At 43.6% G+C, this 23,289-nt stretch overlaps 1 protein-coding gene across 1 annotated transcript; it reads left to right on the top strand.

Annotated features, from left to right (window-relative positions):
- The first annotated feature begins 86 nt into the window (after window positions 1-86).
- Window positions 87-9,219, top strand: CDNF (cerebral dopamine neurotrophic factor). Its single transcript, XM_087722413.1, has 4 exons — window positions 87-235; window positions 3,431-3,558; window positions 4,085-4,226; window positions 8,407-9,219. Exons 1-4 carry the CDS (start codon window positions 127-129, stop codon window positions 8,583-8,585), a joined length of 558 nt encoding a protein of 185 aa, XP_087578539.1. The 5' UTR covers window positions 87-126; the 3' UTR covers window positions 8,586-9,219.
- Window positions 9,220-23,289: the final 14,070 nt, after the last annotated feature.

The raw sequence follows: 23,289 nt of genomic DNA, 5'->3' as shown, positions 1-23,289 counted from the left end.
CGCCTCTTCTTTTCCCAGGCGCCGCGCGGCCAATCAAAAACAAAAGGCCTGGCGTGACGTCACTCCACCTAGCAACCGGGGCAGATTTTGGCTGGTTATTGCAAGGGGGAATTGCCTTTTGCAAGCATGGCGCGTGCAGGGCCGTTGCAAGGCTGCATTTTAGCAGCCCTGCTGGTGGCGGCGCTCTGTTTAAGCCCCGGGGCTAGGCCTTCCGCCTCCGAAGCGCGGTGCGAAGGTGAGGAAAGGGGGCACAGGCGTGTGTGTGTTGCAACCCGCGTGCAAAATGAGCTCCCTTTTTAGGCTGCTATAATTAGCCTGCTGTGAATTCCAGCATGTCTGGCTTGCATGCAGCATGCACCTTCTGAGACTCTGAGCTGGAAGACCGGCCGTTTTCCCTGCAAACTGCCTGGAGTTGTGGACTTTTGCATATGTTTTTATTTTATTCTTTTAAAAAAAAATTAGCCTCCCCCCACGAAAACCCTCCGCCGTTGCTTCCTGCACAGTTGCAAATACAGACTGACTCACCTTTGCAGACGTGCTAAGTAGGGTTTTTTCAACCTGGGTTACATTTTTAAAGATGGTGGACGTCGACTCCCAGAATTCCCCAAATCCACAAGTCTTAAAAAGTTGCCAAGTTTGGACACCCCTGTTCCAGTCAGATAAAGAGATAAGAGAGCGACTTGCAAACATATTTTCCACTTATGACTGCAGCAACCCCCTGGGTCACGTGATCAAAATCCAGACCCTTGGCGACGGACTCAATTTACGAGGGTCCTGGGGTCACACAAACCCCTTTTGCAACTTTCTGACAAGCAAAATCAGGTTGACCTATAACAGTCTTAACAACTGCGGTGATTCGCTTAACGACCCTGGCAAGGAAGGTTATAAAACGGGGCAAAACTCATCTATCTGTATTGCTTAGCAGCCTATAGCAATATAGCAATAGCAGTAGACTTATATACCGCTTCATAGGCCTTTCAGGCCTCTCTAAGCGGTTTACAGAGAGTCAGCATATTGCCCCCAACAATCCGGGTCCTCATTTTACCCACCTCGGAAGGATGGAAGGCTGAGTCAACCCTGAGCCGGTGAGATTTGAACCGCTGAACTGCTGATCTAGCAGTAGCCTGCAGTGCTGCATTTAACCACTGCGCCACCTTGGCTCCTAGTGGAGTATGACTCATGAAAGTGTCATTACTTCAGCTTTAGTTTGGAAAAACATCAAGTTAAGTTACAGGAATGGAGGCAGGTAAGCTGAGGTGACCCCCCCCCCTCCCCTCCCAAAGGACATTTAGCTGGTCATCCAGACCAGAAATTAAGTCTGGGTCTCCCTGTTGTATCCTGAGTTTTAAGCGTTCATTTGTGTGTCCTGTAGGTGGCATAAAGCCGCCGTAATGTTACTCGATTAAGGGGTGCAGCCTTGCTTCGAAAATTTGCATTATGGCGTGTAGGAAACGTCCTGTTCTTCATCAGGAGTCACAGAGCTGCTGGATTTGATTACAGCACGAATAATGCCTCCAAATGTATATCGCGTTTTTCAACTATTTGGAACGCGCCGGGATCAGATTTCAGCCTCGGATGGCAGGAAACCCAGCTGAATATCTAAAATTGTCTCGCAGCACACGCACAAAGCTTGATCTCACTTTGTGGGATGGGTAATAGCAATAAACACTTAGAATCCCTAAGCGCCGCGTAACGGAGTGAGCTCCCGTGACTTCTCCCGGCTTCTGCCAACCTAGCAGTTCGAAAGCAGGTGAAAAATGCAAGTAGAAAAACAGGAACCACCTTTGGTGGGAAGGGAACAGCATTCCATGTGCCTTTGGCGTTGAGTCATGCCGGCCACATGACCACGGAGACGTCTTCGGACAGCGCTGGCTCTTCGGCTTTGAAACGGAGATGAGCACCGCCCCCTAGAGTCAGGAATGACCAGCACATATGCGCAAGGGGAACCTTTACCTTATTGTATTTTACCCTACTTTCATTTTAAATTGTTTGCTCGTTTTATTGGTAATATGTGTTTGAACCTGTACGTTGATATGGCCTATAGGCTAATTTATATACATACATACATACATACATACATACATACATACATACATACATACATACATACATATTTAAAGTCACAACCCCTGGTATGCCCAAATATGGGAGGAAGATCACACTTCCATTCTCTGTCCTTCGGCTCGTCACAAGAGACCATCCAGACAAACCCAATATTTCAAACCCAACAGGTTCGATTCCCAGCAAGGGTATGGCTAGCTGATGAGAGCTAAATAGCTTGAAATAGATCTATACTAGTCTACCTTTATTTATTTCTCAGCATAAATATAACATATATATATATATATGTATGTATGTATGTATACATACATACATACATACATACATACATACATACATACATACATACATATATATATATATATATATATATATATTCATAGATTTTCACGGGTGTATGTATTCTGGTCTTGTTGTTATTCAGGTCTTTTCCCATGTAAGATTGAGATTGTCTTGGCAACATTTCAGCGAGGTCACATACATACATACATACATATTTGTTTTCGCAGATTTTCACGGGTGTAGGTATGCTGGTTTTGTTGTATTCGGGTCTTTTCCCGTGTAAGATTATTAGGGGAAAAGACCCGAATACAACAAGACTAACATACCTACACCCATGAAAATCTACGAAAACATACATACACATGCACACATATATACACATATACACATACTTTTTTTTTTTGCAGGAAATGTCTGCTTAGATTCACCCACAGATCTTCTGAAACTGGTCCAAGTGGAAGGACAGTTTGTGGCAGTTCTAATATTGTGTCAAAGAAAACCCCATGAAAATTAAAGATAGGAAGAACAGCCGCAGGGTTTGAGTTTGGCTATGAAAAAGAAAAGAAGAATTAGAGGGGAGACGACAGCAGCCTTTTCAGTATTTGAGGGGCTGCCCCGAAGAAGAGGGGTCGAATTATTTTCCAAAGCCTCAGAGGGCAGGACAAGAAGCAATGGATGGAAACTCATCCAGGGGAGAATCAACCTGGAATTAGGGAGAAACATAACCTAACAGTGAGGACAATTAAATCAGTGGAACAGAAGTTGCCTTCAGAAGTTGTGGGGGCCCCATCCCTGGAAGTTTTTAAGAAGAGACTGGACAGCCACTTATCTGAAAAAGCGTAGGCTCTTCTGTTTGAGCAGGGGGCTGGACTGGAAGACCTCTAAGGTCCCTTCCACCTCTGTTCAAGGAAGGAAGAAATCTCAACCTAAAATGAGTTCTGAGTTTTATTTGTAATCTTTTTTTTTTCATTTTATGAAATGAATTCTACCCTTCAAGTTGGAAGGTTTTGGTGATCCATTTGTTTAACTTCCACATTTTGTGCATTGTGTGTTGTGTTTACTTTTTCACTTCTTGTTCTTTTCACAGTGTGTCAAGATTTCTTGGAAAGGTTTTACAGTTCTTTGAAAGAAAAACACTCTGATTTCTCCATGGCTTCTATAGAGGAGGAATTAATTAAGGCTTGCGTGGACGCCAAAGGCAAAGAACAACGCTTGGTATGACTTTCCCTTGTCTTCTTGCCACCAGCTCAGCTTAGATTAAAAAAATTGTGTCCTTCAAATATTATTTTGAACTCTAGTAAATTCACTCCCACAGCCCTGCCTTTTTTTTCTTCACAATACTACGGAACCGATTTGCAATTTCTTTTTTCCAGAATGCATGCGGGCTTTTTACACACTTTTGTCTGAACTTAAGGCCCCAGTTTTTCTGGTTTTCCTTAATTGTCCCCTATCCAACTACTAATGCCAGTGTTTCTCAACCTTGGCAACTTGAAGATGTCCGGACTTCAACTCCCAGAATTCCCCAGCCAGCATTCGCTGGCTGGGGAATTCTGGGAGTTGAAGTCCGGACATCTTCAAGTTGCCAAGGTTGAGAAACACTGAATGAGACCTTTCATGATGCAGCTTCTAAGTCCTTGAGATAATTTCCTTCAAAGACCTCCGGCTATGAAAACTCACGGAGGAGAACCAGGCTGCCCTGATCCCTAACCATCAATGTTCGCCGTTGTGTTATTTTTCGTAGTGCTATTACCTGGGAGCCACCGAAGACGCAGCGACCAAGATCGTCACTGAAGTCAGCCGTCCGATGAGTGGACACGTCCCCGTGACCAAAATCTGCGAGAAACTGAAGAAAGTCGATGTTCAGATTTGCGAACTCAAACACGGTATGGATGAAATCAACAGTCTTAACAGAGTTGGAAGGGACATTGGAGGCCATCTAGTCCAACCCCTCCCCCCCCCCCCGGCTCACGTAGGAGTTCGAACTGCCGACCTTTCTGATTGACAAGGTCAGCGTCGTAGCCACTGAGCCACCTAGCCAGGCTAACAAATGGAGGCCAGTTTTAAGCACGTGATGAAGCTCCTTCCACAGTATTTACAACTCGTTTACTACTCCTGGACATAGCAATAGCAGTTAGACTTATATACCGCTTCATAGGGCTTTCAGCCCTCTCTAAGCGGTTTACAGAGTCAGCATATCGCCCCCAACAACAATCCGGGTCCTCATTTTACCCACCTCGGAAGGATGGAAGGCTGAGTCAACCCTGAGCCGGTGAGATTTGAACCGCCGAACTGCAGAACTGCAGTCAGCTGAAGTAGCCTGCAGTGCTGCACTCTAACCACTGCGCCACCTTGGTTGATGGTTGATCCATTAATAAGTAACAATAAGTCCTTGACTTATAACCACACTTGAGCCCGTCCTTCCCCGTTGCTAAGGGAAACCTTTGTGAAGCGAATTTTGCCCTGCCCTCCCTTGTGGTTGCAAAGGCGCCATGAAGGCATTTGTAAGATTGTGATTGTGGAAGAAACAACAGTGCCACAAATGCAACATTGTCCGGGAGGTTCCTCTGTCTGCCGTCAAGTCTCCAACCACCTGTATGTAGGGCCACCTGCCTTGTTACAGGTAATGCTTGGCTTACGATAGTTCATTTAGTGGCAGTTTTACAAAGCTCAAAGCCAGATTCACTTAATGACGGTGTGACTAACTGAACAACTGCAGCGATTCACTTAACCGCTGGGGCAAAATTCGTAAAATTGGCACAAAATTCTTTTAACAAATGTTTTACTTAACAACAGAAATTCTGGACTCGATTGGGATTGCAGGTAAAGGACTTCTGATTCCTTTAGAAGTGTACTATCTTTTTTTTTAAAGATACTTTAGCTTTATACGTTTTAACCGTGTGTGTGTGTGTCTGTGTGTTTTTGTGAGTTTGTTTGTGTGTGAGAGCGATGGAAAGAGAGAGGGAGAGGAAGAAAGAGAGAGAAAGAGAGGGAGAAAGGGGAAAGAAAGAGGGAGAGAAAGAGAGGGAAAAGAGAAAGAAAGAGATGGAAAGGGAGAGAAAAGGAAGAGATGGAAAGAGGGAGAAAGAAAGGGAGAGGAAGAGAGAAAAGATGGAAAGAGAGAGGGAGAGGAAGAAAGAGAGAGAAAGAGAGGGAGAAAGGAGAAAGAAAGAGGGAGAGAAAGAGGGAAAAGAGAAAGAAAGATGGAAAGGGAAAGAAAAGGAAGAGATGGAAAGAGGGAGAAAGAAAGGGAGAGGAAGAGAGAGAAAAGATGGAAAGAGAGAGGGAGAGGAAGAAAGAGAGAAAGAGAGGGAGAAAGAAAGAAAGGGAGAGAAAGAGGAAAAGAGAAAGAAAGATGGAAAGGGAGAGAAAAGGAAGAGATGGAAAGAGGGAGAAAGAAAGGGAGAGGAAGAGAGAGAAAAGATGGAAAGAGAGAGGGAGAGGAAGAAAGAGAGAGAAAGAGAGGGAGAAAGGAGAAAGAAAGAGGGAGAGAAAGAGGAAAAGAGAAAGAAAGATGGAAAGGGAGAGAAAAGGAAGAGATGGAAAGAGGGAGAAAGAAAGGGAGAGGAAGAGAGAGAGAAAAGATGGAAAGAGAGGGAGAGGAAGAAAGAGAGAGAAAGAGAGGGAGAAAGGAGAAAGAAAGGGAGAGAAAGAGGGAAAAGAAAGAAAGTGATGGAGAGTGAGAGAAAAGAAAGAGATGGAGAGTGAGAGAAAAGAAAGAGATGGAAAGAGGGAGAAAGAAAGGGAGAGGAAGAGAGAGAGAAAAGATGGAAAGAGAGGGAGAGGAAGAAAGAGAGAGAAAGAGAGGGAGAAAGGAGAAAGAAAGGGAGAGAAAGAGGGAAAAGAAAGAAAGTGATGGAGAGTGAGAGAAAAGAAAGAGATGGAGAGTGAGAGAAAAGAAAGAGATGGAAAGAGGGAGAAAGAAAGGGAGAGGAAGAGAGAGAGAAAAGATGGAAAGAGAGAGGGAGAGAAGGTAGTGGTTCTACTTATTGTATTAGCAAAATTCTAAACATCTGTACACAGGCCTGTCCAAATATTATCCGTGCCCACATGTTCAGTCCAGAAATATAAACCTAAAGGAACTATGAGAAGGGAATGCGAGACTCCTTGAGTTGGTCTAAAGTTTTCCACAGGATTTGGCATTTTCCACTAAGAAGGGTAACCCAACTGCATGGAGAAAAGAAAAGGAGAATGGGAACAATTTGTGAGGCTGTGTGTGTGTCTGTGTCTGTGTATAGAGTCACGTTATTAATTATTTCCATGTGAGGAGACACCACACCACTTGAGGCTTTTTGCATTCAAAACCTAAGACGTGGAATGATCCAAGGAGAAACGTTTGGGAAGATGTGAGCTACTCAAAGCAACTTTCTTCTCCGTGGTGCTAAAAGATCCATGTACAAAAAGAATGAGGAGTTCTGCCAATGAATTGAGAAAACAGGTTCCCTGCGGCATCTTCTAGTTCAGTGTTTTTCAACCTTGGCAACTTGAAGATGTCCGGACTTCAACTCCCAGAATTCCCCAGCCAGCGAATGCTGGCTGGGGAACTCTGGGAGTTGAAGTCCAGACATCTTCAAGTTGACAAGGTTGAGAAACACTGTCCTAACCACTGCTGGGGAATTCTGGGAGTTGAAGTCCGGACATCTTCAAGTTGCCAAGGTTGAGAAACACTGTTCTAGTTGACCATAGGGAGGTCACAAACATCTCACAATTCCTTTTGTTTCTCCTCCAACCATTCCATCAGGTTTTCAGTGAGGTGACCTCTGGGAGGGAGGGAGGGAGGGGGTCGCTTCAGGCTCATGATCCCCCACCCTTCCGTCCACTTCCTGGGTGTGGTGTGGGGCCATCCCTGGAATGGGGAGAAGGTCTGAATTCCTCAAACGTTGAGAAATCACCATGGAAGGTGGCTCTGTTGCTATGAGGCCTTGTGATCGCCTCTGGACGTTTCACTGTTTCTGCAGCCTTCATGATAACAAAGTTAGAAGGGACCTTGGAGGTCTTCAAGTCTAACCCCTTGCTCAAGCAGGATATCATTTCAAGCAAATGGTTGCCCCATCTCTTCTTAAAAGCTTCCAGTGTTGGAGCATTCATAACTTCTGAAGGCAACTTCTATTCCACTGATTAATTGTTCTAACTGTCAGGAAATTTCTCCTCAGTTCTAAGTTGCTTCTCTCCTTGATTAGTTTCCACCCATTGCTTCTTGTTCTGCCCTCAGGTGCTTTGGAGAATAGCTTGACTCCCTCTTCTTTGGGGCAGCCCCTGAGATATTGGAAGACTGCTATCCTGTCTCCCCCAATCCTTCTTTCTCTTAAACTAGACATTCCCAGTTCCTGCAACCGTTCTTCATATGTTTTAGCCTCCAGTCCCCTAATCCTCTTTGTTGCTCTTCTCTGCACTCTTTCTAAAATCTCCACATCTTTTTGCCTGGTCTTCTGGTTTTTTAGCGAATAGGTTGACCCTCTCTTCTTTGTGGCAGCCCCTCAAATATTGTTGCCCCTTTTCATCAGACTAGACATATGCAATTCCTGAAGCCGTTCTTCATACTTTTTAGGCTCATCGTAGCAAGTTGGTTTGGTATATATATATATGTTGCACTTGTGCTGATAAATAAATAAAGGGAGACTAGTATAGATCTATTTCAAGCTATTTAGCTCTCATCATCAGCTAGCCATACCCTTGCTGGGAATCGAACCTGGGCTGTATTACATATCAGGCAGTTAATACAGCCCAGGTTCGATTCCCAGTAAGGGTATGGCTAGCTGATGAGAGCTAAATAGCTTGAAATATATCTATACTAGTCTCCCTTTATTTATTTATCAGCACAAATGCAACACAAATGTAACAAAGGCAACAGTAAAAATAATGGCTTTCTGTCGTGACGGTCTCTTGTGACGAGCCGATAGACAGAGAAAGGAAGCAGTAGGACTCCTCCCATATTTGGGCATACCAGGGGTTGTGACACAATACATACATACATACATACATACATACACACACACATATGTACATATACATACATACGTGTGTGTGTGTTGGTAGATATCTGACTTGGCTTATGTGCTTTTACAGAAAGGCAACTGGATTTAACTTCGGTCGACCTATCCAAGATGAGGGTGGCGGAGCTGAAGAAGATCCTGGATAGCTGGGGAGAAGTTTGCAGGGCGTGTGCTGAAAAGACAGATTTTGTGAGCCTGATTAAAGAGGTCGCTCCCAAGCACGCAGCTCCTGCAGCTAAAACTGACCTTTGAGGGGTGCTGCTTCCCCTCAACGCTTCCCACACGGCCCTTAAGCCCTTAAACTTCCGAAGAAACCGCTACCAGAACTGCATGGATCTCGAGGGCTTCTGCAGGGAAGGAGGAAGAATCCAGTAGATGGACATAATATGTCACTGCCCCCTGCCCCCCAAAAAAGATTTCTCAGTCGGAAAAGCACAGAAAGAAAATAGTAGAATCCTTTGCAGTTGGATGAACTGACTCGAAGAACGGAGGAAGACTGCGGGAGGAGGGCAGGGGAGCTGAAAGTAAGAAATGCTTTCTCCAGGTTTCAATCCTGCCTCCACCTTGGGCAGGGGATCTCTCTGGATCTCAGATGGGTGGGGGACCCTACTTATTTTTTTTTCTCCACCCATCCCTGCCTGGAAATGCTGATCTTGAGGTGTGTGTGTGTGTGTGTGTGTGTGTATCAGAGGGCACGTTGCAATGCAAATCCCCTTTTATGCAGGTGTTGACATCACCTGCATGAAGGGTGGAGCTTCCATGGTGCCCCTCCATCTTATCACCTGGCCAGGATTGTCCCTTCCCCTGCAGGTACCCCTGCCAGGACAAGAAACGCCACCTGCTTTGCCTTCCATGGGAATGTCCTTTGTGTACGGGGGGGCGGGGGGGGAGCAGTCATCACCATCATGTAAAAGTCCCTTGGACTGGAAGGGGAAACTTGACAGAATCTTTTATTAGTTTCTCCCTGCTTCAAAGAGAGAGGGGGAAGGGAGAGAGAAAGATGATAGAGGTGACAGACAGACAGACATACAGATGGATGGATGGGTGATAGGTAGATGATCGGCAGATAGAGGGAGAAATAGAGGATAGGTATATGATAGATACAGGATAGGTAGATAGGTAGGTAGGTAGATAGATGATAGATAGATAGATAGATAGATAGATAGATAGATAGATAGATAGATAGATAGATAGATGATAGATAGATAGATAGATAGATAGATAGATAGATAGATAGATAGATAAGCAGAAAGAAAGAAAGCAAGAAAGAAGTAAGGAAAGATTAGATAGATAGATAGATAGATAGATATAGAGATACAGAGATATAGAGATAATAGAGGATAGGCAGAAAGAAAGAAGGAAGGAAGGAAGGAAAGAAGAAAAAGATAGCAGAGAGAGGATAGGCAGATAGAAGACACATTATAGAGAAATAGATGATAGAGAGAGAGATAATAGAGGATAGGCAGAAAGAAAGAAAGAAAGAGAGAAGTAAGGAAAGGAAGAAAAAGAGAGGATAGGCAGATAGAAGACACATGATAGAGAAATAGATGATAGAGAGATAGAGAGATAATAGAGGATAGGAAGAAAGAAAGAAAGAAGTAAGGAAAGAAAGAAGAAAAAGAGAGGATCGGCAGATAGAAGACACATGATAGAGAAATAGATGATAGAGATAGAAAGAAAGAGAGAAAAATAGAAATGATAGAGGATAGGCAGAAAGAAAGGGGAAAAGAAAGAAAGAAATAGAAAGATATCAGAGAGAGGATAGACAGGCATGATAGAGAAATAGAGATGATGGATAGATGTGTGTGTCTGTGTGTGGGAGGGAGGGAGAGGGAAGGAGATGGCCAACATTTCACCTTTCAACTGCTGACTCCGTCAAAAGAGGAAAACAGTCGGGATCCATCCAACCTTCTGGGCCGGCAGCCAAGCTGCTCCCTGGGAAACAGCCATTGAAGGCGAAAAGCAGGGAGGGGATTGTGAGTTTCTTCGGATCTTTGCCACTGAACATCATCCAAGTTTCCCAGGTCTATGAAACCAAGTTCAGAAGGGGAGTTTCTTTATTTAACCCTGTGGATTTATCAGCCAATGAAAGAAAAAGCAGCCGTAACATTTGCCAAAGACATTGCAGGAGGAAACCTGGGTCAAAGTGGGTTGGTTGATGGATTTGGATTTGCTAACCCTGTTTTAAAGGCTTGAATAAATTGTCTGGGTGCTTCTGGGTATTCTTCAGCTGTTCAAATGGAAATATTAAAATGTCCTCGAGAAAAATCACCTCGGCCGAGAGTCGTTTCTCAACCCTCTGACAATCCTGGGGGAAGTAACAATGGGTAAGTTTACTTGCTGTAGCCCGAAGTCAAAGATAATTGACCTGGGCTTTTATGAAAAGTTCATCGTTCTCCGAGAGACGGAGAGCGGTTTCAAAATCAACCGAGGAAGACGTGGGAGAAATAGGACAGCTGCTAAAATCCCATCTTGGGAGAACCTCAATATAAGAAGTTCCGCTTGTGATTCGCCAACGGGGGAGAAAGAAATAGCAATAGCAGTTAGACTTATATACCGCTTCATAGGGCTTCCAGCCCTCTCTAAGCGGTTTACAGAGTCAGCATATCGCCCCCCACAGTCTGGGTCCTCATTTTACCCACCTCGGAAGGATGGAAGGCTGAGTCAACCCTGAGCCGGTGAGATTTGAACAGCTGAACTGCAGAACTGCAGTCAGCTGAAGTAGCCTGCAGTGCTGCATTTACCCACTGCGCCACCTCGGCTCTAAAACCTGTGTGCACCTGCAGCTTTTTCCGGGGTTGAGCAAATCGTGAAAATGGAAGGAAGAACCTCCACCAAAAGAAAGTGACGTCCGTCCACATTGCAATAAATTTGTCACAGGTTGTGTTGTGGTGGGCCTTCGGAAGAAAGGAGGGCAACGAGAAGGCCCTGGCGATGCTATTGTCATGTTGTCAAAGATAGACAAGCCTTTGTTGTTTGTTTCTGCCACTCCAGCCACGTAACTTGAGACTCCAGGTAAGCCATACCTGCTCAGGTAGCACCTGTTCGGCTGCGGATTGTCACCTGAGCTTGCTGGCGAGATGGCCCTTTTCTGAAATCTCCCCGTTCGGAGTCTGCGCCTCCCTCCTGAACCTTTTCCATGGTCCTGGAGCTTCTTCTACCCAAGGGAGCCATGCCACACGGGCCGTTGAATTCTGTGACTCTTCGTCCCCCATTCCTGACGCAATGAAATATCCTGGATCTCACGTCATGGAAGAGTTATGGTGGGCACCTCCTCGGCTGCCTCCAAGTCTTCCTTCTAGAGCCATTTTAGGATTGTTGCGCTCCTGAGAAGGATCCCGGTGTTGCTATGGGATAAAAACTGCGGTCTCCCGGCGTTCGAGATGCATCCGTTTCCTTGCTCGACACTGCTCAGCTGCTTCGGCAGTGTGACAGAAAGCGCACCTGTCAATCAGGGCCAGCCCACCTGCCTAACCCATGAAGAGCAACCGAAGTGGGACCCAGAGGTCGCCGTCTGTGGCCAGCCACTACCTTCCAGGTACACTTTGAGGCTCCACAGAGATGCACCTGCAGAAGGAGTCTCCGGGCCCAGCCATTGCGCGGAGGGACACAACACTGCAAATCACAATGCCAGCAGGCGTGTTGGGGTCCCACCCGTGGCTGTTATGCCTCTGGATTCACCTCTGTTCCCTGGGGAAACCTTGGGACGTGACCCAACTGCGGCCCTTACGCAAATCCCGAGACCCTCCATCATCCAAGTGCCAAAGGTAAGTGCCTCTTCTCTTCCCCCCAGGTAGCTCACGCTGAGGGTTGCCAGGCAGGTTCTGACTTTTTTTATTTCTTAACTTTTTTCTTTCTCCAAAATACTTTTTTTATTTTCCATTTTCATAACATATAAATCACATGTATACTATTACATAGCCAATATCATATTGTATTAAGTAGTAATTACATCAGTTCCTCTTGCCATCAAGGCCCAGAAAGATAAAAACCCATTATTGGCTCTTCTGCTCTCCATACATCTCTTTCTTCTACCTCTCTCCTACCTCCTTTCTTCCCTCCATCATCCTTTCCTACTCTACTTCCCCTTCCTTTCTCCTTCTCCTCTCTCTTCATTCCACTCCTCCTTATCCTCCTCATCTTCCCCCCTTACCATCTCTCCTATCCCTCTCTTCCCATCTTTCTTCTCTCCTCTGTTTCCCACTCTTCCTCTCATTGGTGTATTTCAGCTTCTGAGCAAACTCCATTCTGTGTTGATGGTATTTATGCTTCCATATCAATATACTTAGCATATCTTAGTTTTAAAGAAAAAAATAAGAGACGACAGTATACGTGTGCAATCAGATTACATTAAAATCTAACACCCCTCGTCAAGCCTAATATACAAAAATATTTTTTTAAAAAAAGGCCTGCAAAAACTATGCAATTAGGCAAAATTGCAAATAAAAATAAAATAAATAAATAAAATAAAAATGCACCAATGAGGCAGATTTGTTCTAAACCCGTACAAGTAATAGCATGACCTTTTTAAAAAAATTCTCAAACTGAACTTTGACATATGTGCAAAAAAATGGAAACTCCTTATTTTGAGGTTTTAAATTATAGACCGAGTACCAGCCAAACCAGTTAATCTGCGTTCGTGATGTTTAATGTTGCAAACGAAGTCTGAATGAGATTTTTAACCATCTAGAACAAGGAGAATAAGCTCCCCCATAGCTGCCTCTTGAATTATCTAATAAGCAAGAAGATTAAGTGTCGTTTTAATAATGTCGGCAAATTAATAGTGTTTTTCCCTTCAGCTTCTATTCTGCACTCTCATGAATATATTCCGCTGTATTTCCATTAATGTAACAGGCACTTCATTCTCAGTTTTCCAGTGATCTTAACACTCAAATGTGCAAACTAACTTCACCCCAGGGGGTGAACAGATGCTCTGGAAATCTTGTGCAGATAATTTGGTCTGACTGGTGGTGGTGCATTGACATCCGTGTGCATGCAGCCACGTCTGAGTGATACAACTGCCCAGAGAGGAAACCAATATTATTATGGAACTTATGGATTTTTCTTCATTCAGTGCAGACTTCCCACTCGATTCTGTGTCCGTGTTATGCTAAGAATGCTTATTGTCTGCGTGCATTAAATATTCCCTTTGCCAATTAGGCAGTAATGTGGTACTGATTTTATGTGCATATTAAATGAACCGCAGGAAACACTCGAAATCCCACACAAATGAAATCCCAACGGAGAAGCTGTTTCCTCTTTAAAGAGGGGAAAGGGGGGGGGGAAGAAACATCCAAGCCTAACCTTTCAAAATCTTATTTGTTTGGACTTTAAGCTTCGCATCATTTCAGGAAGTCGGCCCGCTATCTTTGCAGACAAGGGATTATAAAAATTGAAGATATGGACACAGCCACACACTCCTCCTTTTTAACCTGGGTCGTCATGACATCAAAACGGACAGGGCTGTGATCAAATAGTTGTCATCTCTCCCCTTGACTTTTTTTTTGGAATCCTCTCCCTGCTAAACAGGAGGATAAATCCCGCAACAAATAGGGGGGAAAAATATGGAGGGAGAACTTGGAAATACGCCTAACAATATATATTTAGCAATAGTTAGAGCAATAGTTAGACTTATATACCGCTTCATAGGGCTTTCAGCCCTCTCTAAGCGGTTTACAGAGTCAGCATATTGCCCCCAACAACAATCCGGGTCCTCATTTTACCTAACGTTGCTAACTTTGGGAACCACTGTCATTCAGTCTCTGGGGGGCTTTCCTGAAGCCTGGGGGGGGAGGGTGAAAACGGCCTCTCCTGGCCTTCTGGAAGGGCAAAAAATCAGCCGGCATTCATGCCGGAGCTGATGGCTGGGGTGCCACCAAATATGGCCCCGCCTGCCAGAGGTCCTTCATCACAGCCACAGGCATTGACAAAATTTCCATCAGTCAATTGCGGAAGGCAGCTTTACTTGGATCTGCTTCCATCCTGCAACAATATCTGTTAACACCATCAGACTAATAATAATAATAATATCAACAACAACAACTTTCTATTCTTGTGGCACATGAAAAGGTCGTCTTCTTGTAGACCAGTGGTTCCCAAACTTGGCAACTTTAAGACTTGGGGACTTCAACTCCCAGAATTCTCCAGCCAGCTCTGCAGAGCTGGCTGGAGAATTCTGGGAGTTGAAGTCCACAAGTCTTAAAGTTGCCAAGTTTGGGAACCACTGTTGTAGACTGACCTAATTTTCGGGGAATGGAAACCAGTCCTCCTCCTTCCTCCGAGGCCTGTGTCTGCTGTAGGTCGAATTCTAGCTGCTGGACTGAATATTTTAAACTGGACGAGGTTGGTGGGAATTTGGGAAAAACACCAAGACTCCCAGCGGTTGCTACTCTGGAAATTCTTAATTGGGAGGATGGGGAGAAGCAGAAAACACAATTAAAAATTGACGCGTTGGGAGGCAGATTGCATTTAACCCATCCTGTGGCGGGGTGTGTGTGTGGGGATTTAAGAGCTATTGCTCACCAAAGATCACATTTTTTTCTCAATTTCCATTGCCAAGGAACAACAGAATTGTCCCAATACATTACTCTTCAGAAGTAACAATAATTTAAAGCCTGGAACTCTTGCTACCTTTGTCAACATTTCCTTTCCTATATTTTTTTTTCCTTCAATCCATGCATCTTTCATTAGTCTGTTTTCAAAGCGGCTCGCTCTACAATTCATTTCAAAGGGGAATCAGATCTACCTTTAAAGGGGTAACAAGGCAGTTTTTCCAACTGACTAATTCCATTCTCCAAAGATTTAGGACCACAAAGAAATCCATTTTTATACCAATCGTGAAGTCCTCGGAGCGAAATGGAAGTCCTCGGAGCGAAACCTAAAGGACTTCCTCAATATCTGGAAATATTGAATTTATCCAGCAAGATCACACTAATTCTAAAAAAAAAACCCACCCACCCCCAACCCACTCCACTTGGATCTGCCTGTGTTCTTAGATGCTACCTTCATCATTCTTCGATCCTTGATTAGGACTTGAATCATTCAATTCTTAGACTGTCTGACCAAGTTGTGTCATGCGTGAAGACTGAGGGTGACTTTCAGAAAAAGTTTTCTGGGCTATGAGACTGAAGTGATTTCTCGTTGCCGTGTTGTCGAGTTTTGTCCCTTGGTTTTGTTGTTGTGTTTTCCTTCCTTGTCTACCCTCCAGCCATACAATCTTCAGGCCGTCTCCTATCAAAATACAAACCACGCCTGATCCTCCTTACCTTCTTTCCCAGATCAATTGTTGCTGGGAATGAAGATGACGATTGACCCAATGATTATTTACTCAGGCGGTAGACAACTTGTGCAAGGAGGTATCATATTGTCCCTGTAGGAAGATAGGGATGGGTGGGAGATAACCCCTGGTCCTCTGTTATCCACTTCCCTTGAAGACCGAGCTTGGAGGAATGCAAAAAATACCTTTCCTAATGTTTGTTAGATCCATAGCTTCAACTTCTAGGGGAGGAAGATACAGCCAGGATCCATTTCCTAGTCACTTCCAAGCTGGTTCTCTGCAAATGGTCTCTTTAAAAATTAGGGTCTTCACTCATTCTCTGTGTCATGAAATATATGTGGGCCTGTGCATAATTTTGTATTTATTTATTTATTTGGTCGTGTTTATGTAGTATATAGCAATAGCAGTTGGACTTATATACCGCTTCATAGGGCTTTCAGCCCTCTCTAAGCGGTTTACAGAGTCAGCATATATTGCCCCCAACAACAATCCGGGTCCTCATTTCACCCACCTCGGAAGGATGGAAGGCTGAGTCAACCCTGAGCTGGTGAGATTTGAACCGCTGAACTGCAGAATTGCAGTCAGCTGAAGTAGCCTGCAGTGCTGCATTTAATCACTGCGCTACCTCGGCTCTCTATATTGGAGGTGGTGACCCTTTGAGAGCTGTAGGCAATGACATTTCATTTTAATATATGCTGATTAGTCAACTGTACATTCAAAGTGACAATAACATTATTTGGTCTGTCTATCATCTATCTATCTATCATCTATCTATCATCCATCCGTCCATCTGCCTGCCTGCCTGCCTGCCTATCCATCCATCCATCCATCCATCCATCCATCCATCCATCCATCCATCCATCCATCCATCTATCTATCTATCTATCTCTGTCTATCACCTATATCTATCCATCTATCTATCTATCTATCTATCTATCTATCATCTATCTATCTATCCATCCATCTATCTATCACTGTGGTTTTTAAACTGTATTTTTGTGCTGTCGGTTGATAGTGTTCTCCTTCTAAATTCATTTTTACATCTGATGGAATATTTTCCCATCCCTAAACCAGACGGTTGTTTTAAAGAAAGAATTGAGATACACATCACCACAATGGATTTCCTCTTTTTTTTTTAAGCTCTTTATTTCTGTTACTTGAACATAGCAGTTAAGCCAGGCGTTACATAATGCTTTATAAACAAGCTGGAGGCATCTGCCTATTTTGTTCCTTGACTAGAAGGATAGAGGATACTTGGATTAATGTAAGAATAGAATTATTCTTTCCTGATTCTAATTGTTCTGGCTCAACCACAGGATTTCCTTCCTTACAAGCATACAAAAAATACAGAATATTTGCTTCCTTTCCATGTCATTTTAACATTTCAAGAACCATTGGAATAGTTGCATTTTCGCAGCATTCTGCAGAAATGTCGTCTTTTTTCTTCTTTTTTATTCCAGATTTAACCCATTAGTTCTGCAAGTTTTCAGGATTGTTCAATTTGAACCGGACAAAATTTATTCAGGTACCCCCAACGAAATTTCACTTTGATGTGTGCTGATTGGCGTACATTCAAACGGACAGTAAAGTTGTTATTCCTATTCCAAAGCTTGAAGTTGGATGATGCTAAACAGAATAACAGAGTTGGAAGGGACCTTGGAGGTCTTCTAGTCCAACCCCCTGCTTAGACAGGAAACCCTACACCACTTCAGACAAAGGGTTATCCAACATCTTCTTAAAGACTTCCAGTGTTGGAGCATTCACAACTTCTGGAGGCAAGTGGTTCCACTGATTAATTGTTCTAACTGTCAGGAAATTCCTCCTTATTTCTAGGCTGAATCTCTCCTTGATCCGTTTCCATCCATTATTCCTTGTCCAGCCTTCAGGTGCCTTGGAGAATAGATTGACTCCCTTCCTCCTCTCTGTGGCAGCCCCTCAGATATCGGAAGACTGCTCTCCTGTCTCCCCTGGTCCTTCTCTTCCCTAGACCAGCCACGAGGTTCTCCTTATGAACTCCACAATTGGAAGATTCCCTAACAAATAGTTCTCCGTGTCGATGATTAACCCGGATAGGGTGAAGTTTGGCTCCAATCTCTTTCCCTGCGTGATAACCACAGATCGTTTCAGTGATGAAAAAGGTTCGAAATGTGATGTATAGTTTGTGTGACAGTTGTGCTACAGCTAGTGGTGTAGGGTTTCCTGCTTGAGGAGGGGGTTGGGCTAAAAGACCTCCAAGGTCTCTTCCAACTCTGATATTCTATTCCATTCTGCTCTGCTCTGCTCCACTCCACTTCTATTCTGATTCTAATTCTAATTCTTATTCTATTCTACTCTAATTCTATTCTATTCTAATTCTTATTCTATTCTACTCTAATTCTATTCTATTCTAATTCTTATTCTATTCTACTCTAATTCTATTCTATTCTAATTCTATTCTATTCTAATTCTATTCTATTCTATTCTAATTCTATTCTATTCTACTCTAATTCTATTCTATTCTACTCTACTCTAATTCTATTCTATTCTAATTCTATTCTATTCTACTCTAATTCTATTCTATTCTACTCTACTCTAATTCTATTCTAATTCTTATTCTATTCTACTCTAATTCTATTCTACTGTAATTCTTATTCTATTCTACTCTACTCTAATTCTATTCTATTCTAATTCTTATTCTATTCTACTCTAATTCTATTCTACTCTACTCTAATTCTATTCAATTCTAATTCTATTCTATTCTATTCTATTCTGTATTAAGCCTTATCTTTACAAGTGAGGGACTGGCCCAAAGTCACCCAGCAGGCTCTCTTGCCTAAGGTAGGCTAGAACTCACAGTCTCCTGGTTTCTAGCCAGGTGCCTTCACTGCTAGTCCAAACTGGTTCTTCTCCATATGAAACTGACCTTGGGGTGTTTTTTTTAAAAAAAACGTTTCACCCGTCCTGTTTCGGAGGCAGAAAGGGTGGAAAGCCAAGAGAGGAAGCTGCTTATACCTTCTGATTCATGGAATGAGGAGACGTTGAGAGCCCAACGTGCCACTTATCCTGAAACAGTGGGTGGTCCGAAAGAGGAAGCCCACCCTCCCGTTCACATCCCATCATTACGGGCATTTTGCTAGCATGTAATAAAGCCGCAATCAGCAGCCTCCGTGTGTGGAGATTACACCAAAGACGATGGGCTGTAATCTTCCTGCACGCTGCAGTCGGTCCTTTAATTAAAGAGAAGCCACTGATGTACTAAGGAATTAATTCCTCCGTGGCCAAACGGCAAATACAACGGAGACCAGAGAACTCATCAAAGGCTGGTTTTTCATTTTCAAAAATTAGAGAGAGGGAAGACTTTCTGAAGCTCGGTGCACTGCATGAAGGGGGAATCAACGCAGAGAAGTTATCCCGAAAGATGCTCCATTCGAGTCTCATTCCTGACTTGAGATTCAATCCAAGGGTACTAAGAATGTCATCGAAATGTCAATTTGAGTATTCTGGCTATTTTCCAACTTTGAAAAGACCTAAGGAACCTATAGATTCCTCTGGCTGACACGTCGCCTCTACATAGAAGTCACAGAAATAATGCTATCTTTATAAAGAGGGTGTTTCCTTGGTAGTCCTCTATTTAAGACTGGTTGCATAGTGATAATTTAAACCTATGATGCCCCCCCCCCCCAACAGCTCCCGGGCTGTTTGCAACCCACTTCCGATAGTTTCAAAGACTGGATATTAGATGTTCAGTAACCAGCCTGCCTTTTTATAGCAGTAGCAATAGCAGTTAGACTTATATACGGCTTCATAGGGCTTTCAGCCCTCTCTAAGCGGTTTACAGAGTCAGCATATTGCCCCCAACAACAATCCGGGTCCTCATTTTACCCACCTCGGAAGGATGGAAGGCTGAGTCAACCTTGAGCCGGTGAGATTTGAACAGCCGAACTGCAGAACTGCAGTCAGCTGAAGTAGCCTGCAGTGCTGCATTTAACCACTGCGCCACCTCGGCTCTTATTTCCTGTGTCTTATACCTGTTTGCAACATCCGATGTCCTGTGTCCATGATTTATGATTTGGTTTTTTTTGCTGAAGACCAACATTCATTTCTGATTTGGGGTAAAAAATGGCCCCTAGCAAACAATAGATTTGCTTAATGACCATGGTATTCTCTTAACGACTGTAAAGTAGAGTAGAATAGAATTAGAATAGAATTAGAATAGAGTAGAGTAGCGTAGAGTAGAATAGAATTAGAATAGAGTAGCGTAGAGTAAAATAGAATTAGAATTAGAATAGAGTAGAGTAGCATAGAGTAGAATAGAATAGGATTAGAATAAAGTACATTCATCATGGATAAAAAAGATACAACACTTAAGTGATAGTCAAGGTTACTAATAAGCAAACAAATCATACTAGGAAACAAATAAAAACAATATAAATTGAAAGATACAAGCAACATGGTTATAGTCATAATTGGGAAGAGATGGCTACTAGGAAGAAAGAGAAGAAGAATGGTAATACATGCTTAGTAAATTATTGACAGTGTTGAGGGAATTATTTGTTTAGCAGAGGGATGGTATTTGGGGAAAAACTGTTCTAGTGTCTAGTTGTCTTGGTGTGCAGTGCTCTATAGCATCGTTTTGAGGGTAGGAGTTGAAACAATTGATGTCCAGGATGTGAGGGGTCTGTAGATATTTTCACAGCCCTCTTTTTGACTCCTGCAGTGTTACAGGTCCTCAATGGAAGGCAAGTTGGCAGCCATTGTTTCTTCTGCAGTTCTGATTCTCCTCTGAAGTCCGTGTCTGTCTTGTTGGGTTGCAGAGCCAAACCAGACAGTGATGGAGGTGCAGATGACAGACTCAATCCTTCCTCTCTGGAACTGGATCAGCAGCTTTTGGGGCAGTTTGAGCTTCCTGAGTTGGCGCAGAAAGAACATTCTTTGTTGTGCTTCTTGGATGACGTTTCTGATGTGAGGTGTCCATTTTAGGTCTTGAGATATGGTAGAACCTAGACATTTGAAGGTCTCCTCTGTTGATCCTGTGTTGTCTAGCATTGTAAGAGGTGGTAGTATGGGAGGGTTTCTCCTGAAGTCTACTATCATTTCCACGGTTTTGAGTGTATTTAGCATTTACTGTAGCATTCACTTTAGGGCTATTTCGTTTGTTTAAGCCACCACTGCAAAAAAAGGTTCATAAAATCCGGCCGGTCACATGGAGAATCTGTTTTAAGACCGTCACAGAGCATGACTGCCAGCCTCCGCTTGCTGCTGCTTCGGCTGCCATTGTAACGGGGAGGGGGGGGAATGGTATTTGGGAGGGGAATCATGATGTGCTGGAGGAAGATTCCAGACGCTGTCCTAACCACCTTACTGCGCATGTGGAGGAAGGGAGTTTCCCGCCAAGGTTAACTGTCCAGCATTCCACCCTAGTGATGACTTTTGAAGGTATCTCCCACCTGACAGTTGGGTGAATTATAATTGGACTATGGACTGGGGTGCCAAGGGGAGGGGGTTGAACTATACATGATATTATTCGCTTTCGCGCCTAGTTAACCAGATTCAGCTTAGCTTTGCAACTGTTCGTTTGTAATTAGTAAAAGTACACTTGATTTCAATTCAAATGGAGTTGAGTGGTTTCTTTCCTGATGACTAAATGAAGTCGATGCTGACAATGAGGACAAATGGGGCAGGCGCCGTTACAATCGTGAGTTGAGAACTACCTGTATCAGCCAAATTCCGAATATACCTATTCACGCAGAGAGAGACGTGCCCGAATGGACATAAATCCATCCAGGGGCTGGAGGGGGGGAAAAAAACCAGAATTTTTAAAATAACATTTGTACCACAAGGAGGATAATCTCCTACCAGAGGATGAAAAAGTTTATAGACAGCATTATTTGCCTGATATGATTACTTTCACTAATGAAAATGTTATGGCAACACTCCAAAGGTTCATCTAAGTTCACAATGAATGTCCCTTTTTTCCCCATCCCCCAATTGACTTTCCCCAAATATATTGTCAGGATAATCCATACAGAGTCCTATTAGACTGAACATCCAGCTAAAAGCAACGCTAAGTATTATCTGGGGGAAAAAGCAAGAAGAGAGATGAACAAAAACTTGATTCCTGAGGGAAAAAAATATATTGAAGAACGATAAAATCAGAGTTCTGGGTTTCACGTGAGAATTCTAATCTAATATTTAATCATGAATATTAGCCGTTTTCCTCCCTAGTTGCTGCTGAAGGCCTGGAAACACGTTGTATGATGATTTATGAAAACGAGACACATTTCCTTAGCCTTCACCCATCGCATTGCCTTCCCAAACAAACGAACGTTATCGTTACTTGAACAATGACTTTCCTTCTGCTGTTTTCCTTATTTTTTAGCCCTCATTCCGATTCATGGCCCAGGATGATTGAAAGAACATTGCATAATCTCTGGCTCAAGCATGAAATAACATCATGATAGACGTGGATCCGTTCCAAGAGGATTTCAACGGAATTAACCTTCTCTCAGGAACGGGATTTCAATTACAGATTTTTGGAGCATTTCCTCGGTATTTAGCTTGCTAGCAGGTTTGCAACAAGATCGGCCCTTGTAGAAGGATTGTAGTTCTATCTAGGACCTCACTAGGAGGACCCTAGATTGGACAAGGACATCATGGGGTAGAGTTGAATGATCCTATATCCCATATTCTTTTCAGCCTTGCGCGAGATGGAGCCACACAAGCCTTGTGCTCAGACTGTTCAAATCCAACCCTTCAAAGCAATTCTGGAACAAGGAACGGCAAGGAAGGATTTGAAGAGGGCTTTGCGAGAAGCAGGAAGAGGCAAGAGAGGACATACACAGCTGTTGGCCGCTCCTGATTGGGTCTGGTTGGAGCAAGGCTCTAGTTCAGGGATGTGCCCCCCAACCTTGGCAGTTTTAAGACCTGGGGACTTCCCCAGCCAACTCTCCAGATGAATTCTGGGAGCTGAAGTCCATAAGGTTCAAAATTGCCCGTCCCCTTGTACTTGAGGAGCTGCCACAGAGAGGGGGGGGGGTCAAGCTATTCTCCAAAGCACCTGAAGACCAAACAAGGAAGAATGGATGGAAACTGATCAAGGAGAGATTCAACCTGGAAATAAGAAGGAATTTTCTGACAGTGAGAGCAATCAACCCACGGAACAGAAGTTGCCTTCAGAAGCTGTGGTAGCTTCATCACTGGAAGCTTTCAGGAAGAGGCTGGATTGCGATCTGTTAAAAATGGTGTAGGGTCTCCTGCTTGGGCAGGGGGTTGGACTAGATGACCTATAAGCTCCCTTCCTGCTCTGTTATTCTGCACTCTATAACGCAGAGGGAAGGAGAAATTTCCTGACAGTGAGAACAATCAACCCATGGAACCGAAGTTGCCTTCAGAAGTTGTGGGAGCTTCATCCCTGGAGGATTTCAAGAAGAGACTGGACTGCAATTTGTCACAAATGGTGTAAGGTCTCCTGCTTGGGTGGGTGGCTGGAGGGTTGGACTAGATGACCTACCAGGTCCTCTGTTATTCTGCCCTATTCTATTCCTTGCTCCACTTGAATCAGCTCAAGAGAACATACAAGAAACCTGACATCCATATGGGACATTATTGTATATTTGGAATTGATTAAAACATCATCTCATGGAAAACTCAAGGGAATTTTGTGTGTGTGTGTGGCATGCACAGAAAAGCGGCGTGAGCATG

The sequence above is a fragment of the Thamnophis sirtalis genome, unplaced genomic scaffold (genome assembly GCF_051295495.1).
Source record: "Thamnophis sirtalis isolate CommonGarterSnake01/CBP01778 unplaced genomic scaffold, rThaSir2_p1.2 scaffold_9, whole genome shotgun sequence".
NCBI classification, from domain to species: Eukaryota; Metazoa; Chordata; class Lepidosauria; order Squamata; family Natricidae; genus Thamnophis; species Thamnophis sirtalis.
The sequence above is the reverse complement of the archived record's forward strand: the minus strand, read 5'-3'. Positions and strand labels throughout refer to the sequence as shown.